The 16,278-nt window shown below is 39.4% G+C and overlaps 1 protein-coding gene across 1 annotated transcript in view; it reads left to right on the forward strand.

The window, feature by feature from the left end:
• The window catches only part of LOC136437838 (Fanconi anemia group A protein-like), a 21,781-nt gene continuing 5,503 nt past the window's right edge, over window positions 1-16,278 (forward strand). Inside the window, exons 1-35 of the mRNA XM_066432362.1 lie at window positions 1-171; window positions 815-927; window positions 1,241-1,325; window positions 1,507-1,658; window positions 2,107-2,199; window positions 2,663-2,736; window positions 2,939-3,045; window positions 3,255-3,337; window positions 3,589-3,622; window positions 3,789-3,834; window positions 3,977-4,089; window positions 4,329-4,405; window positions 4,873-4,938; window positions 5,081-5,156; window positions 5,453-5,586; window positions 5,778-5,888; window positions 6,468-6,563; window positions 6,765-6,827; window positions 7,463-7,551; window positions 8,026-8,086; window positions 9,195-9,244; window positions 9,546-9,622; window positions 9,960-10,088; window positions 10,670-10,803; window positions 11,556-11,644; window positions 12,048-12,147; window positions 12,385-12,474; window positions 12,843-12,928; window positions 13,298-13,406; window positions 13,809-13,929; window positions 14,195-14,280; window positions 14,650-14,723; window positions 15,117-15,242; window positions 15,469-15,583; window positions 15,920-16,095. Of these exons, the coding sequence (XP_066288459.1) occupies window positions 105-171; window positions 815-927; window positions 1,241-1,325; window positions 1,507-1,658; window positions 2,107-2,199; window positions 2,663-2,736; window positions 2,939-3,045; window positions 3,255-3,337; window positions 3,589-3,622; window positions 3,789-3,834; window positions 3,977-4,089; window positions 4,329-4,405; window positions 4,873-4,938; window positions 5,081-5,156; window positions 5,453-5,586; window positions 5,778-5,888; window positions 6,468-6,563; window positions 6,765-6,827; window positions 7,463-7,551; window positions 8,026-8,086; window positions 9,195-9,244; window positions 9,546-9,622; window positions 9,960-10,088; window positions 10,670-10,803; window positions 11,556-11,644; window positions 12,048-12,147; window positions 12,385-12,474; window positions 12,843-12,928; window positions 13,298-13,406; window positions 13,809-13,929; window positions 14,195-14,280; window positions 14,650-14,723; window positions 15,117-15,242; window positions 15,469-15,583; window positions 15,920-16,095 (3,302 nt within the window). The 5' untranslated portion in view covers window positions 1-104. The remainder of the gene's footprint in view (window positions 172-814; window positions 928-1,240; window positions 1,326-1,506; window positions 1,659-2,106; window positions 2,200-2,662; window positions 2,737-2,938; window positions 3,046-3,254; window positions 3,338-3,588; window positions 3,623-3,788; window positions 3,835-3,976; window positions 4,090-4,328; window positions 4,406-4,872; window positions 4,939-5,080; window positions 5,157-5,452; window positions 5,587-5,777; window positions 5,889-6,467; window positions 6,564-6,764; window positions 6,828-7,462; window positions 7,552-8,025; window positions 8,087-9,194; window positions 9,245-9,545; window positions 9,623-9,959; window positions 10,089-10,669; window positions 10,804-11,555; window positions 11,645-12,047; window positions 12,148-12,384; window positions 12,475-12,842; window positions 12,929-13,297; window positions 13,407-13,808; window positions 13,930-14,194; window positions 14,281-14,649; window positions 14,724-15,116; window positions 15,243-15,468; window positions 15,584-15,919; window positions 16,096-16,278) is intronic.

Here is a 16,278-nt window from a genome sequence, read left to right on the forward strand (position 1 = left end):
CGCGAGAGTTTGGTGTGACGAGAAAATGGGACCGTGAAAGTTTCTCAGCTGTTTTTCGCGGCAAAGTTGAAAGGACATCGACATCTGTGCAGTGATTTTCGAAGATGAAGCGATCTTCAGAGGCGGAGGTACAGACAAAACGAAGGAAGAGACGTCTTGAGGATCTGCTAGGTACACGGAGACTCGAAGCATATTGATAGAATGTCTGATTTGAGGTTGATATCCTAAGTTGGTCATCCCAAACATCATATTGGTCAAAGAACCTCATGATCATCAAAAATGTGATGTGTTGCACGTGATGTGTGATGACATTACTCAAAGTCAAAGGCAGCCTTTTATTACCTTCGCCGAGAATGTTGTGTTTAGGTGTGTCTGTAAACACTATATAACTCGAGAATGCCTGGATATATTTGTCTTCATACTTGTATGTGGGTAGGTCTTCTTGAGGCCTCTAAATGATGGGTTTGTAGAAAAAGCTGGCCCTGTCTACCTGGCCTGTCTACCCTGGCTATCTACCCTTTTTGGATCCCAAGGGCATGCATGGGGGTTTTGCATCTGATTGAATTTTCTTGAGGAAAACCAGGGTCAGTGGCAACCAGGGTCAGTAGCTAATTTACATAATTAATGAGGAAAGTTTATTTTGAAATGTCATATTCCATATCTTCATTTTGACTACACCTGGAGTGAGACACTTTTTGGTGGGAATGTCATTGTTTGTGCTTCAGACCTATACACAATGGGGGTGAAGTCTGCCATCTCTGATTGCATTGTCGTTTCTTTTTTCTCATCACTATCTGTCATGTCTGTTTCAAAGCCAAGAGAACCTCCTGTACAGATCACCTGTCCGGGAATAGCCGAGCTCTGCTGAACCAGGCTGTCTTTCAACTGATCGATCATCACCAGGACCTTAACCAGCTGCTGAAAGAGGTAATAGCAAGGACAAATCAATCAATCAATCAATAAATCAATAAATTAATCAAAGAACTAACAAATTAAACAACAAATTAACCAACCAACCAACAAAATGTTTGATTTGACAGTCGGCTATTCATCTAATAATTCGCCCTTGAAGTTACCTATAATTGTAGTATATGACTGATCAAAACAAAATTCTTATTGACAAGAACATCTATTAATGTATAGAAAATGACATTCTAAGAGAATTGACACCACTGTTTCAGTGTTATATTACTTATGATATTGATGTAACCAGTGATGAAACATTATATTCTACATGTAGGCTACCATTGTGCATGGCAGTGATGATGTGCCGACACCTCAGTATGGACCTCCGCCTGATGACATAGCGAGTCTCAACCCAACAGGTGAGACTAAGGGTTTAATGCCATTGAAGAGGGAAGAGCAGTCAAAATTTTAGAAAATGAAATGGCAGGTGTTCATTCATACTACTAGTATTAGGTTATTGCAATAACATGTTATTTTTTCCACCATGCAATGGCATGAATAACTGGTATGAATTTTTCTTGAATGAATGTTCTCTTATAGTGTTGTGCTGTGTGAACTACCTGAAGCACTCTGTGACCCAGGATGGAAGTGGATCAGGTCACGTTTCTACACGGAGTTGTATAGAAGGTCTCAAGGTCACATTGGGGGCGTCGGGAACCAGCAGAAATGTTCTACTTACCCAGGAGCAAAGGGTAGGCTTTTCTGTCATTTTGTGTGTTGTCATGTAGATTCATTTTTGTAACCACCACCTTTGAGATTTCTTTGCCTAAACTTGAACTCTTCAGTTTCAGACTCTCTTTCACTGTCACATAGAAGACATGAAGTTGATCCAACACTCTCTGATTTCAGAGATCAAAGCAGTCATAGTCATGATCACAAATTTGTAATGGTATCCCAATATAACTGTATTCTATCTCAATCTCTTCTGACATAATCAAACACACCTGGTAATAAGATGGCCAATGGAATTCGTATCTCTATAATCACACTTTTCTATTGGACATTTTAGGGTCACAGTCTTGTTTGATGATGTTTATCATAGCTCCCTGCTGCCTAACTCTATAACCAATAGGGAATCGGGGGCTAAACGGCTACTTCACTGTGATAACGAACATTGTGTACTCTGCTTGTGTTTTACAGAAACGGGTACAGCCCCTGCTTTCTGCTGTACAGGGCTTACAGAAGGATCAGTCCTTCAGTCGCAGTCACTTCATTAAATGTCTTACAGCAGAGGTGAGTTATCACTTTTAGTAAAATTTTGTGCCATTGTCAAGTTAACAGCCTTGGCATTTGTTGACGCAGACAGTCAATGTGCTATTTACTGTACATGTAGTTCACGGAAGGAAAATTTCACGGTGTAAGAAAAATTGACATTTTCGCTGAACTTTATCTTCATGGTGGCAGCAAGTGATTTACAGAAAGGATGTGTGGAGGAATCATAAGTAGGCTTTTAACGGTGATTAGTTTCCCATAGAATTGCTTGACATCCTTGAAAAACCCTAGCCTGATTGAATCGCGCTATAGTGGCTGGCTTAGCATCTGTGGCCAAAAAGCCCTGGACAGCAGAGTTTGCGTTACACAGACTAGAAAAACCCTTTTAGAATGTAAACATCTGATGATTTCGTTTTTTTCTTGTGTCTCATGCTTGAACACTTGAGCATTTGTAACTTAACCCCATTCCCTTTCTATTCTACAGGTTGCCCTTCCCTTGGAACTGGTGTGGTGTCTTCATCACACTGCAGGGATACCACTCAGCAGTTATCTAGCCTGGTATGTTCTTCATCTAACTAAGGGTCATTCTTGCTACTTGTTAATTGTATTCAGAACATGATTAGGTCCTGCAAAAAACTTCCTAGTATCAGACTGCAGCATTTGTTTTCAGGTATTGTCGCGATAATGTTTGTTCAATGGATACTGACTTTGGAGTTTATAAATTATATTTGAAATTATGTTCTTCTTTTCTTCTGCACAGCAATGTTGGAAAGCCTAAGGCCATGTCTGCCTTTGTCCAGTCTGTAGTCCAGGCCTACTTTTGTGGAAGTAAAGAAGACAGACTGGTCAGAAGAGACATCATCAGTGGTTTGTAATGGTCACTAGAAAATTATGAATGTACAAATGTATACAAACAATATCCATATGTAGCAGATATGCTTTATGCTGAAATTTATGTGGCTAGTGACAGAGATATTAGTGGGCCAGGAGTAAATCATTTGCCACTACATTTTAGATTCTGTTTTGAGGTTTTGTCACTGGGCTATTTACATTGAATTTTTTTTACATATTCATAGGAATATTGGGAAGCCTGATCAGCTATGCTTATACTGAGAAAAGGGGAAAGTCAGAGGAAGCAAGTGCCAAGGGTTTAAGAAAGGTAAGGTATTCATGATAGTCGATTTATATCAGACATATGCGTTCAGATTTCAGTTTATCATATCAGAATGATATGTGTTCAGCATATCGGTTTTCTGGATTAATCGCTGAATGGTGCTCTATAAGAAAAGGAAAAGAAAAAAGTGTTAAGTGGCAAGTGTATCCCTTTTGTACCATTTGCCTGTGTTTGTATAGTAGAAATATTTGTGAGGGAAAGATTCTTGTATCTATACTGATACTTCTACTTTTCAGGCATCTGCTGTACTCCTGGACAGGATTTTTCTTGGTAAGCCAAAGTAGAGTCTATTTTTGTATAATATATTTTTGTTAATTGACTATATATACAAGCACTGCCTTCTTAACATGCAAGAGATTCTGTATACATTCCAAAGAAAGTATGCGCTAATTGAGGTAACTTTGAAATTCTTTTGTAATGTCTATTTTTACTTCAGGACTGATTACCAGGGAAGAAGGTACCCAGGGTGATGAAGACAGCAGGTGATTTCTTCTCCTGTTTTTTTTTGCTGGAGGATTCACCTGAAGTGAAAATAATGTGGCTTAGTTCTATTTTGCTTGAATCATTCATCATATTTGTATGATTGACAGCGGTTATGTTCTCAGTCATCTTTTATCTTTTCAGACTGAAGTTAGCAGATGTCCTTTATCACCATGGTGACGTCTCCCAGGATGCCTTGCAGCAGTTCTGCATCCGTCAGTTGAATGCTGCCTTTGCTCTCAACCCTACCCCAAGCGGTAGGTGTATTGTCTTCTTGATTTTGTTAAACCCCTTGATTTTGTCTTTATAGCTTTTGTTTATTGTTACCCAACATACTTGGAAAATGCATATTCGTATAGTTAAATCTATCACAATTGTATACAGTAACATCGATGAAGGTTAAACATTTAGGTAATAAGATACACAAAGTAACGGTTACGCAAGCAACTGGACAGATTTTTTGTGTGTGACAGAATAGTATTACCCTTATTTCCAGTCTGGGAGGTTATATCTGCCCAGTCCCGGTGGTCGTATGCTGGCCTTCCTGTACATATTAGAGACATGTACACTCAGGTAATGTTGGATGGAGACTTTTTCTTGTTCTGTGTACTGTCTTGTTTTTACATTTTTACATATCTATGATATACCATAGAGGAGGGGCTAGCAACCCCTCCCTGTAAAAATATACCCTTCTACTGAAACAGCTGCCCTATGTGCCATTAGACACTATACAAGGGTCTGAACGAATAAATAAATGAAGGAACAAACGAACGAATAAAACAAACGATTGAACAAATGAACAAATGGATGATAGTAACAACTGTTTCCTGCATTCTTGTTCAGCATTCTCACATGCATTTATGACATGAAATAGCATTTGATTACTAATTCAGATAGATTTGAATTATGAGTAAGATATGCAGGACCTAGGCATGTCGTTCAATAGAATAAAACTGTAGCTGCTTCGGCATACCTATAAAGCTGGTGTGTTATGCAAAAAGCCAGTTCTACTGAGAATTAAGACATTTTTCCTTTGACAGATGTTGGTGCTGCTCACACCAGAAGATGTTACAAAGCAGCTAGAGTATGTGGTAGATAAGGACCAGGCAAGTATCCACTTTCTGATGTCTTTTTCAGCATCCACTGCTTTAATTGAACTTGCATCTCTATATCTATTACATGTACATGTGATTTACGCTGTCTTGTGTAAGGATACCAGAATTTATGTATGAATGATTGTGTTTTTAGGTGAACTGGCAAGCAGTGCTGTCTGTTGTGTCAGTGTTTCTGATAAGTTGCAACAATGGACCAACTTGTTTAAAAGGTAATAACTGTTCTAAAGAATGAAATACACAAATCATGATTCAAAACATCTGCAGCATTCTGTACTGACTGTCATGAATGATATGTATATTAAGAATTAATTGTACTTGATAACAGCCAGAGAGAAGCATTTTTGCTGGCTTTTTTTATTAATCATCCCACATTTTACATGTACCTCTGAGCAGGTTGTAAGATTAGCATTTTGTAATGTGTAAATATGCTTAACTTTTTTCCCGAAGACTCAAATGATGATCAAACTTCAAAACAAAACACATGTTAAACTGTTCTTTCCAACAGGTTTGATTGACAGATTGATCAACCAATCGCTGGAGGGCAACAACTGTCATCACCTACTAGTTGCCTTCCTATTGGCCAGACAGGCAGGACAGGAGGGGCCTCATGTCTTCCCACCTTACAGTCAGTGGTTTCAGGTAATGCTTTTAGGCAATATCAATTTTATGATTTGTCTTCTTTGAATCAGAGATAGGTGCCATCATATGTGCTATGTATGATGTTGAATGACTTTCACTAAAAGATTACATGCTCACTAATGTGACACATCTTTTGCAGAAAACAGAAATAACATACTTCAAGCCCTGACATGTGAAACCATATCTTTCAGCACCACTTTGGTGGAAGCAGCTCCCCGCACGTTGCCAGTGTTCGTACCTTCAGCTGCCTGATGAGACTCCTGTCTGACATGGTTCCTCACGAGACTCCACAGTGTCTTAAGGTGATGCCTCTGGTGGCTTTCATCATCATCATGCTTAAAGACATATCAATCTCTACAATTGGGGCTCCATGTACTCAGGCCCTACCATGTACGGGAGAGTTCTATGCGAAGTCCTCTTTGTAGATCCGCTCAAAGATGGGCTTGACCTCTCCAAGTCCACATTCATGCCACTGTGGTTCAGTCAAGAATGAAGTTGACTAAACAAATTCATAATTATACACTAAACAGAATACATGAAAAATCTTCCCTATATACTTTTACGTGTGTCAACGTACACATTTTTACACACTTGCTAGGATTAGTAAGTCATATTTTATTCTGTACACTAAACAGTTATCAGTATATTGTACTGCACATAGTGTATCATCTATATAATGTAGCTGTAACCATACATACAATATGGAAGTCTGTTAAACCTTCAAAGCTGCGCATGCGCATGCAGTTTGTATAGCAATGACACATTGGTGGCCATCATATGGAAATCTTTCCTAAAAGGCTAGAATTTCATTCAGTGATTCTTTTTTTCTGCTGCAAAGTGTACCATTCCTGTCCTAAAATGATGGTCTCTGTCCTTGTTAGATACACGTTCTGCACCCCCCACATGTACTTTCTCGATGTCGAGCGCAGTTGTCAGACTACGTCGCACTGGCCAAGACAAGACTCGCTGATCTGGGGGTAATGTATTATGCTCGGTCATGAGAACTTCTTCAGTGAAAAAAGTACCACAAGCAGTTTGACAACAGTGTTTTTCTTACTCAAGGCTTCACCAATTCTGTTTGTTGTTTCTCAGATTTTTAAAAGGTTTAAAACCATTACTGTTTTTTTAAAATAAACTGTGAAAGTCGATACCTGTCATTTTATCTCTTCCCCTTCCAGGAGTCTATTGAGGAGTCCAGCATCTATGAGGATGGATCTACTGATAGACAGGGGAAGATTGATGTGAGTGCCCTCATGAAAGATGGAAAATATTGCCATGAGTAGAATAGATTCAAGAACTATTTAATGAAATAGCATTTTCCACTTACACTTGTGTTGATACTTGGAAAAAAAAAACCCTACTGTTGGGATGTCTTTAGAATTGTAACGTTGGGTAACATAAATTCGCCATTTTTCCGATAATGGTTGACTGAAATCAATCTAGCAGAACAATAAACCATCCTTTTTTTCTATTATTCTGTCAGTATCATGTACTAACATTGCACTAATCATATATATGGTAGATTTTGTCTCTAGTCGTGCTGGCACCATAATATTTCAACTTGAAACTACCATCCGCCCCACGCACAATGACGGTGTTGTCGGACAGGTGTGAACATTATTTCGGGAGAGAAGATTCGTCTTGAATATCTTACCGCTAATTACATTTTATACAGCAGCTATTCGTTCCATCCTTGGTTTGAGGAGAGTGCTATGGATATAGACGTGTCCAAGTAAAAAAAATACACTAAAAAACGGCCATACCGCACACATCAGGCCTTTGGAAACAACCCGTGTGTTGAGATTTTTGCATTCATACTCTGAGTGTGTGAGTGTGATACTTAATATAATGTATGATGATCTATTATCTACATCAGAGAAGCCAGCAGGCTGCCCATGATGTAGAGAGGGCCATGGCCCAGTTTGAGAAGACTGGCAAGGTGCCTGCTAATGTCATAGAAGCCAGGTGAGCAACATGTCCTTTTATACTCCATAACTTCCAAATGTTTTCCTTTTTGGTTTCCATCTGTTGATGCATGTAAGAGATTAAGACTATACAAATGATCTGATGAAAAACCTTAACCTTCTTCCTGCTGCCTAACTCTGTAACCAATGGGGAATTGGGTGCCAAACAGCTTCTTCAGTGTGCTAAAGGTTAATACAGATTGAAAGATGATGAGTTGTGTCATCTTCTGTGTGTTTGGACCTGGATTTGAGTAACCATGTACTGGCGATAACACTCAAATTATTAGTTGGGCTCCATGTACATTATCCAAATGAAGTTATCCTAATGCTCAAAGCAGATGAAAGTTGATTCATACCTTAATAATTAGCCTGAAGCTCCCTTTTCTTGACAGACTTTGTGTAAACTTGGCCATGTACATTTGTAGTTTCTTGATTTTGATTTTCCTTACTAGCTTACTTTTTGCATCTATTACAGCATTTTCAGGAGGCCTTACTACATAGGGAGATTTCTACCTGCAGTATTGGTTCCAAGAACAGTACGTCTGTCAAGATTATGTTGAGCTGTCTTTATCATACATGTAGTTGTGTCGGACATACTTGTAGTAGATCAGTTATGGATGTAATGGAGAGATATCTATTTGATCAACATAATGTTTCTGGCAAACATTGAATACCTAAAGCCCAGGTTACACATAGCCGAACATGGCCTCCCGACTCTCCCCCGACCATGGTTGGAGTGATTTGGCAGTGATTCGGGAGCTAGGTCGGCTGGCGTCCGGCTGAGTCGGCTGGCGTTCGGCTGTGATCGGCTGGTGTTCGGTTGCGCCAGCCGAATGTTTTGAAAATTTCAAAACATTCGGCTCTGGACGGAGGGTCTGAAATGGGTCGGCTGGTGTTCGGCTGGTGTTCGGGCGGTCGGCTAGTGCTCGGCTGGTATTCGGGATTGTAGTCAGCAGTAAAATTAGAACCTTAACCACGCCAGAAACACTACTGACTTACTCCCAATTAGTTTCCAACCTATCCATAACTCACCCCAAGGCCGTAGACAAATCTCTGCTAACTAATTCTCAACCAAGTGACTACTATCGGAACGTGGGCGAATCACCCCCGACCTTCACACGACCAAAAACAAAGAAGAACACTAAAAGCAGTATTAAAGCTAGCCATGATCCAAATCCGATCTCTCGGTGATGTTAACAACATAATAGAATGGATTATTCTAATCAAAAACGAAAATAACCCCTCTTTTGAAAGTCGCTGAATATGTCCATTTCAATTCGTGAGAGGGTCTGCAATCGGTCGGGGATTAGTCAGGAGAGATTCGGCAGTCTGCGGCTAGAGGTCGGGATGGTTGGGAGTAGGCTACAAAGCATTCGGGGCCCATTCGGGAGTAATTCGTGTACTGGTTAGGAGATGATCGGCGCATCTTCGGCGCATCTTCGGCGCCAAAGATAGGCGTGGCCCAAAAACTGGTCAGACTGCTCCCGAACTTCAGCCGACCTGAGTCGGCTAGCGTTCGGGAGCCATGTTCGGCTATGTGTAACCTGGGCTTTAGACAGAGTCCATCGACGCTGAACCGATCGTCCATCAGGATGAAAAGGAGAAGAAGAAGATGTTCTTATTTACATGTACTTGTCTTTGCAGCTTCCAGATGTACCAGACACAAGGATGCAGTTCATTGATGCCCTTAAAAGGCAAGTAGTGAGCAATATGTCTCATGACGTTGGGTTTAAAATCAATATATCAAAAGCAGGGGCTAGCTGATGTTTAATCTAGATGTTTGACTTTAAAGAATATACTATAAGATGTAATATACTTACTTATTAGATTTGTAGAATTTGCATACTTAGTTAGATGTTTTGTTGATTTTACTAGCTTATCTATATGTTCTTTAGATTTTACATGCTTAGTTATATGCTTTGTAGATTTCACATGCTTAGTTACATGGTTTGTAAATCTAACATGCTTTAAGATCTATGTTTTATGTGACTACAGGGCAGAGAAAATTCCAGGCAATATGTTCGCAGCCTACACTGAGGGGTGCAGGAGGGAGGCAGCACAGCTTCTGGAAGGTCAGGAAGATCACATAAAATAGCAATTTTCCACAAGCATATTTGTAGTTTAAGACAACAAACAACTCTTCCTTTCATGTGTCCTCTAATGCTTAGGTCACAATTGGAAAGAAGGGCCCTGTCAAACAGTTCACAGACTGTTTTTTGGCACTTTCGGACATGACCCCTATGTGGCCCGTGGGGTATCCTGCGGCTAACAGGCTATTTTTGGCACGGCCGGGGCCCTGGAAGTTTTTAACACAGAGTTAAAATCAATGCACCCTCTACGGGCACTGGTGCAATTGTGACCTAAGCGTAAGAAATGATAACAGCGTGTAACTTTCTTTTTCTTCTTCAGGAGTTTTTGAGGGAGATGAACAAGAGGAGCTGTTTGAGCCTTTGGACCAGCTGAGACACAGTCTGGACAAGTTTCCTGCAGTTGTTGTTGCCTCCATAAAGACTGACTCAGCTGCAACAGCCACCAATGGTTAGCTACACTGCTTACTCCAATAGTCACAACACACCTGAACACAGCTGTATGGATGGTCATTTTGTAACATTTTCTATTATCTACTATTGTAGATCAAGGAACTTTCTCGTGGTTTTATTCTCGCAGTTTTTGCCATGACTTATATTGTGAATTCATGACATGGCAAATACATATATGTACCTTGCATGATTACTGTACTAAATAATGGTTTCAACTGCAAATTTGAAACACAGCAGAACCCTAATTTCCCCCCTACCACAAGAAACACTGCAAAAGTAAAGGAATTTACACTATTTTGTCTCTTCATTTGAATACAATATCTTACTCCCAAATCACTATACATAGTAGATTTGTCAACCTCAAAAAATCTTCACTTTACATGTCCTTCTCCCTGCTGCCTAACTCTAACCAATAGGGAATTGGGTACTTGAGAGTGCTAAGCCTAAAGGATATACGTATAAAAGATAAAGTACCATCTTTTCTACCATTCTATTTGTAAGCTTGAGGAGCTTGACTTAAGGACTTTATCATATGAACTAATAAGAAATACCAGTAGCCTTCTCTATCTATTCCAACAGAGGTCACTCCTCTCCTGTCTATCATCTCCCAGAGACTGACCTTGGTGTTAGAACCACATCCAGGTCAGAGTTCACGCTCTGGAGTGTTGGAGCTGGACATCTCCCATCCATGTCTGGACAGGACCCCCCTACAGGTGTGTGAGTATCCTCTTTCCAGGGTTGGCCCTTTAAAATAGCCATTTGTTAGTTGGGCAACTCTGGCTGTTCATGTACAACATATTCATGCTGAACCAATGAATAAGTAAGTTGATCTTCTTTCTTGCCTTTAATGCCCACGGTCTTGATGATGACCATTTTGGCATGTTGGGAAAGTCGTGTAAAGTGCCTTTCCTAAGGGCACAAGATCGGTGACAGGGCAGGATTCGAACCCGGGACCCCTTGGTTCTGAGCGGAACACGCTGCCGTTGCGCCACCCGACCCCACCCGATCTGCCTGCATTAGGCACATAATGATTTTGTTGTCTTGTCAACATTTTGTTGTCTTGTCAACAAATTTTCCAAATACAATGTACTTATGTAGAATTAAACAGTTTAAAGTTTTTCAGTTTTGGGTACTGCTTGTCATTTTGGTTTGTTTGCGAAGATTAGTCATCTAGTTATAGAAGATAATATTTTGATTCACTCTATACAACTGAATTACAATATGAGAAATACCTGACGTTTCATATGTCCATCTAACATTTTTAAGCAATTTCGTCTTCCATCGTTTCCGTTCACTGATGAAAGATGTGGGATTGACATATGAAATGTCTGGTATTCTCATATTGTAATCCAGTTGTATAGATTCAATTAAAACATTATCATTTTAGTGATACACTCACATCTTCAAAGTCAGACCAAAGTGTGTACTCAGGAGTTCAGCTTGACTCCTCATTTTCTCTGTTTAGGTTGTGGATCTCCTTTTGAACACCTTCTGCAAGACAGTCGCAGCATCCTCTGCTACCATTTCAGAGAAACCAGATATTGCAGCAAGAAGGTAAAACCAGGCATTCCATACATAGATTCATGCTGTATAAGACAAACAGTTAATTTGTATTTGTCAAAAGTTAGTTAAAAGTCGTTAACGCAGTTTGCATCTAATTTGATGACACAGTCATGCACATGAAATTACTAGGGGCAGTCATTAAGTAGTGCAAGTGGATTCATAGCAGGCTCATTTTTTCATGAAATGAATTGAAATTTGGCATAATTGTAAAAACACAGTTTATTTGATGACAGAATGAGCCTGTTATGAAACCACTTGCATTAAGTTACGACTGCGTATATGAGACTCGAGTCTTACCCATAAAACAGTTTGTGTTCTGTTAGACCATCCTAAAGTTTCAAATATCTCAGATACAGAAACCCCAGATGTAGGGTAACAACATCTCTATTTTCAGCACCGCGGACTGGGCTACACAGTTTGTGTCCATGCTGAGTCGACACGCCGCACTTCTCCCAGCACTGCACGTCCGTCTCTGGCACCTTATCAGTAAACAGGTAGGGCAATGTTTCACCTGCATCCATTATCATCATCTCTGGGTGTACTGTAGATCTTGAAACATCCACTGTGGTTTTGTTTCTGCATTTTTTGCGGTGACCTCTCCACAGCAAAGTCTCCAGTGTATTATTCTAGGACTACAAAATTGTTGCAATGGAGAACTTAAGAGACAAACATTAAGATGGCCTTCAACACTATAATAGCTGTCAGAAGTAATTCTTGTACCCATTGAACAGGGACCACATCTTGACCTGCACCACGTCCATGGCCTGGCTGCCTTGCTATTCCACCTGGGATCCCAGCAGACTTTGTTCCCCAAAGTACAGGTGAGCAGATTCAGGGGGGCCCAAGTATTCATACGAATTGCATGAAGTACTATGCGAAAATGTACAAATTTTATGAAAAATTTTGTGGGCAGAAAATACCTTCTCCCAACGCAGCAATTTACATAAAAAGTGCCTACTTTCGGTAAGATTTGTATGTTTTTGCATAGTACTTTGTGCATTTTTGTTATATTCGTATGTTTCTGCATGGTGCTTCATGTAGTTGCGTAAAATTTGTTTATGTTAAAGTCACTCCTGAGCCTGAGATTCCCATGTATATCTGATTATGTTTTGAAATTCACTTTTTCGCCAAATGTTTGGGGTGTGCACGATCTGAACATGAATGACACAACTAATGTTGGATTTCCCAGGTGCCAGGTTGTAACAGTCCATATGCCATGGCCCTCATGGACACATTATGCTGCAGTACTGGGCAGGACATGCTGTACTGTCTGAAGTAAGTAAATATGAATATTGAAAGCTGCTTGATTAAAGACAACTAATGATATTTCAGTTGTCATGCCTGTTAACACAATAATTTTATGTCTACAACAACAACTTTCCAAACAAAGAAAATCTTAGAGAAGGTTGAGCTTTTGATATTTGTAAAAAAAGTTGATACATGTATATGACAAAAGTGTTTGAACATTGCAGACCAAGGTATGTTTTTGTGAGGGTCCATTGAATAATCACACCGAAATCACCTCGTGTGAACTTATGCATATGCTTATTGGTGTTTAGAAAAATATTGCCATGGTATGGTGAAGTAGATTGAAGTTTCTAACAATTGGACGTGACCAGCTCTTGTTTCATGATTGTTGGTCAGGTTTTGTACAGCATTTCTGGAGCATGCAGCCCATGCAGACAACAGCATGGCATCATCACACAGTTCAGAAGGGAGGAGAATGTTCATTCCTTCTCCTGTTGTGCACAAGGTAATCATTATAACAACAATCGGAAATGACTATTGTAAGAGTAGACAAGGCTTTGGTGTCTCATGGGAAGAAGGATGTCATACATGTATCTTCTATATGCCTTTAACCCATAGTCAATACCACTTTTGTACCAAAAAGCTGCTCTGGCAGAAACAAAATAGAATTCTATGTTAGAGCTATATAATGTCCTTGGTTAGAGGAAAGAAAACAACTTCATGTGTTTGCTATTAGTTTTGACTATCCATAGATTGATTGAAGGAAATATTTACTGAAATATGAATAACTGCAGTATCTATGATCTTTGAAATCGAACATGCCATTTTTTCAATTTTATAAAAAGAAGTTGTGTATTTAGTTTGTGACTACAGACAATATGTACATGTATTTGTGTTTCTTTTATAGTTCGTGTACTTGGTACCCAGACTACTTGGCAGTGAGGTTGGCTTACCTGGGGGTAAACCAGGGTGTGGTGTTACCATGGATACTCAATATTTTTTTAGAAGATCAAGGGAAGAAGTGAAAGGTACAGCATGTCTCTACCCACGGTAGATGAATTAATAACGTTAAGGCTCTAAGGGAAGAATCAACCATAGTTGCTTGTGTCTTTTTTTCTCAATTGATTTCATTGTTATGAAATGTAATCAGTAATTATCTCCTGCCCAGTACATACTTCTGTGCAGAAACTGCAGTTTTTGAGATGGGTATAGTTGCCACAAAGTTCTTTCATTTTACAAATTTGTCAGGCCAAACTTTTGCCATGTATCATGTAACATCTGTTTTTGCCTCAGCTGAGGACCAGCAGATACTGATGGCAGCAGCACAGATCTACCATTCTGATTTCTTTAAACAAATCCTCAGAACCGAAACACAGAAGGTGAGGCAGCATACTATAGTACCTTGTTTAAGTACCTTGTATAAATAGCAGAATAAGTGGTTCAAATTTCGGCTCGCCAAAAAGTCTTTAAGAATTCATATTTAAAGAGTTGTTTTGACAAATAGTCATATGAACAACTTTTTTTAAAAGAGCACTAGTCAAACTGGCAGTGAGGACTTTTGTTATAGCCAATCAGTACCATGGACACTAATGAATATTGCAATCGTTAACAGCAAGCCAATCAGCACCAAGGACATAGCTCGTGTATATGAAATGCAGCATCTGTCAGTCAATCTACAGGTAGACAAATGTAAAGCATTTCTATTCTGGAAGGCCTTCACAAGTAAGATTTCTTATCTCTTCTTACAGTTTTCTCTAAGACACTGGATGAGGTTTGAACTACAGGTGAACCCCATGCTGGACTTTTTATGTCAGATGTCAAGGTATGATTCTCTTTCTCCTGTAGATTTAGTTCTTAAAAAAAAATTGTTAGCAATTCTGCCCTAGTAGTGAAAGGATTTCTTGTGAGTTCATGACTGGGTGGGGAGATGGTGTCACTGCAAATCTCAGACTTGTGGGGAAGTAGAGTTCAGAGGTGATAGAACTGGTCATTTATCAGGCATGACAGACATCCCAGGTCACTGGGTCAATGGAAGAAGCTACTGATTCACAGGGAGGTATTTTTTTGTCTGTCTGTGTTTCCACAGTTACATATTTTCCATTTGCTAGTAAGTAATATTTATTATGCAAAACCTTATTTGCATAATAAATGAACTACGATTAAACAAGACATCTGAGAAACCTGGATGAGTGAGATCTTCAAACTCTTATTACAGATGTGAGTACCACCATTGGGTACTCAATTACTTCCTCTCACTGTCAGCAGAGGAGGGAGGGTGTGGTGGATCCTACACACAGGCAGCGGAGGATATGATCCACTCATTATTAGATAACACCAAGAGGTATGCTGGACATGCTGTCTTTATTTTTTACTTTAACTTTGTGCATTCAAGACAAGATTGTTCACAACGTGTGGTTGATATTACAAAAATGATGATAACAACAACAAGAAAATCAGATACATTTGTAAGGACTATGAGACTGAATCCTGTTTGAAAATTCAAAGCTATAATAATTTATACTTCTACTTGTAATTCTGTAATTTTGCCCTATTGTTTTACCAACTAGATCGCATACATTGGATGCAGGAGATGATAATGTTCATACCAGGCAGTTGTGTCAACATTGTGAGAAGACAATGCAATCAGTGGGCTGCTTCTCTGAACTGACATGCCTTTTACAGGTAGGTTGTGTATATATCAACTATACATGTATGTACCTGTTTTGTGAACTTGAAACTTACTTTTGTACACTGCTTGAGTACATCTTCAGTAAGGAACTGCCTGTTGTCTTTATCGAAGAGAGGATATATGTTGATAAAGAGCCTGACAAACATAAGTTTTTTGAAAATGTTGTAGTTTTAAATGATAACTTGGTATTCCAAAAGGTGAAATCTTTGTATTGTTTCAAGTGTAAAAGAAGTTGAGTGCTTTTCACAGAACTTTTTTAGAGCTATAAAAGTAGCACTATTTGGGCAGCATCCAATCTCTGACCTCTTTACATATCTTTGCTTTATCAGGAGTTGCTACCACTTGTATCATTGGATCAGACTTCCAGCCAATCAGGAAGTAGAACAAAGTCACATGACAGCTGGATGCTGGGAAGGCTGAGTGACAGGTTGGGCCAATCAGGACAGGAGAGTGGTGACATCAACAGACTTTCATTGGAGGAACAAGAAACCTGTAATTTCATGAGGTGAGTTTGACTTTAACTGTAGTTCTCTCATCAACTTTCATAATTCTACTGGGTGCCTTAAGATGGTGTTATCGAGGCCTTCCCAAGAATGTCTTGAACACATGGATTTCTAAAGTATGTATACTTGAAACATCTGACCATTTCCAAAATCATATCAAGTTGATTGATCGACTGCTATTTGGC

Source organism: Branchiostoma lanceolatum, chromosome 7 (genome assembly GCF_035083965.1).
Source record: "Branchiostoma lanceolatum isolate klBraLanc5 chromosome 7, klBraLanc5.hap2, whole genome shotgun sequence".
NCBI lineage: Eukaryota > Metazoa > Chordata > Leptocardii > Amphioxiformes > Branchiostomatidae > Branchiostoma > Branchiostoma lanceolatum.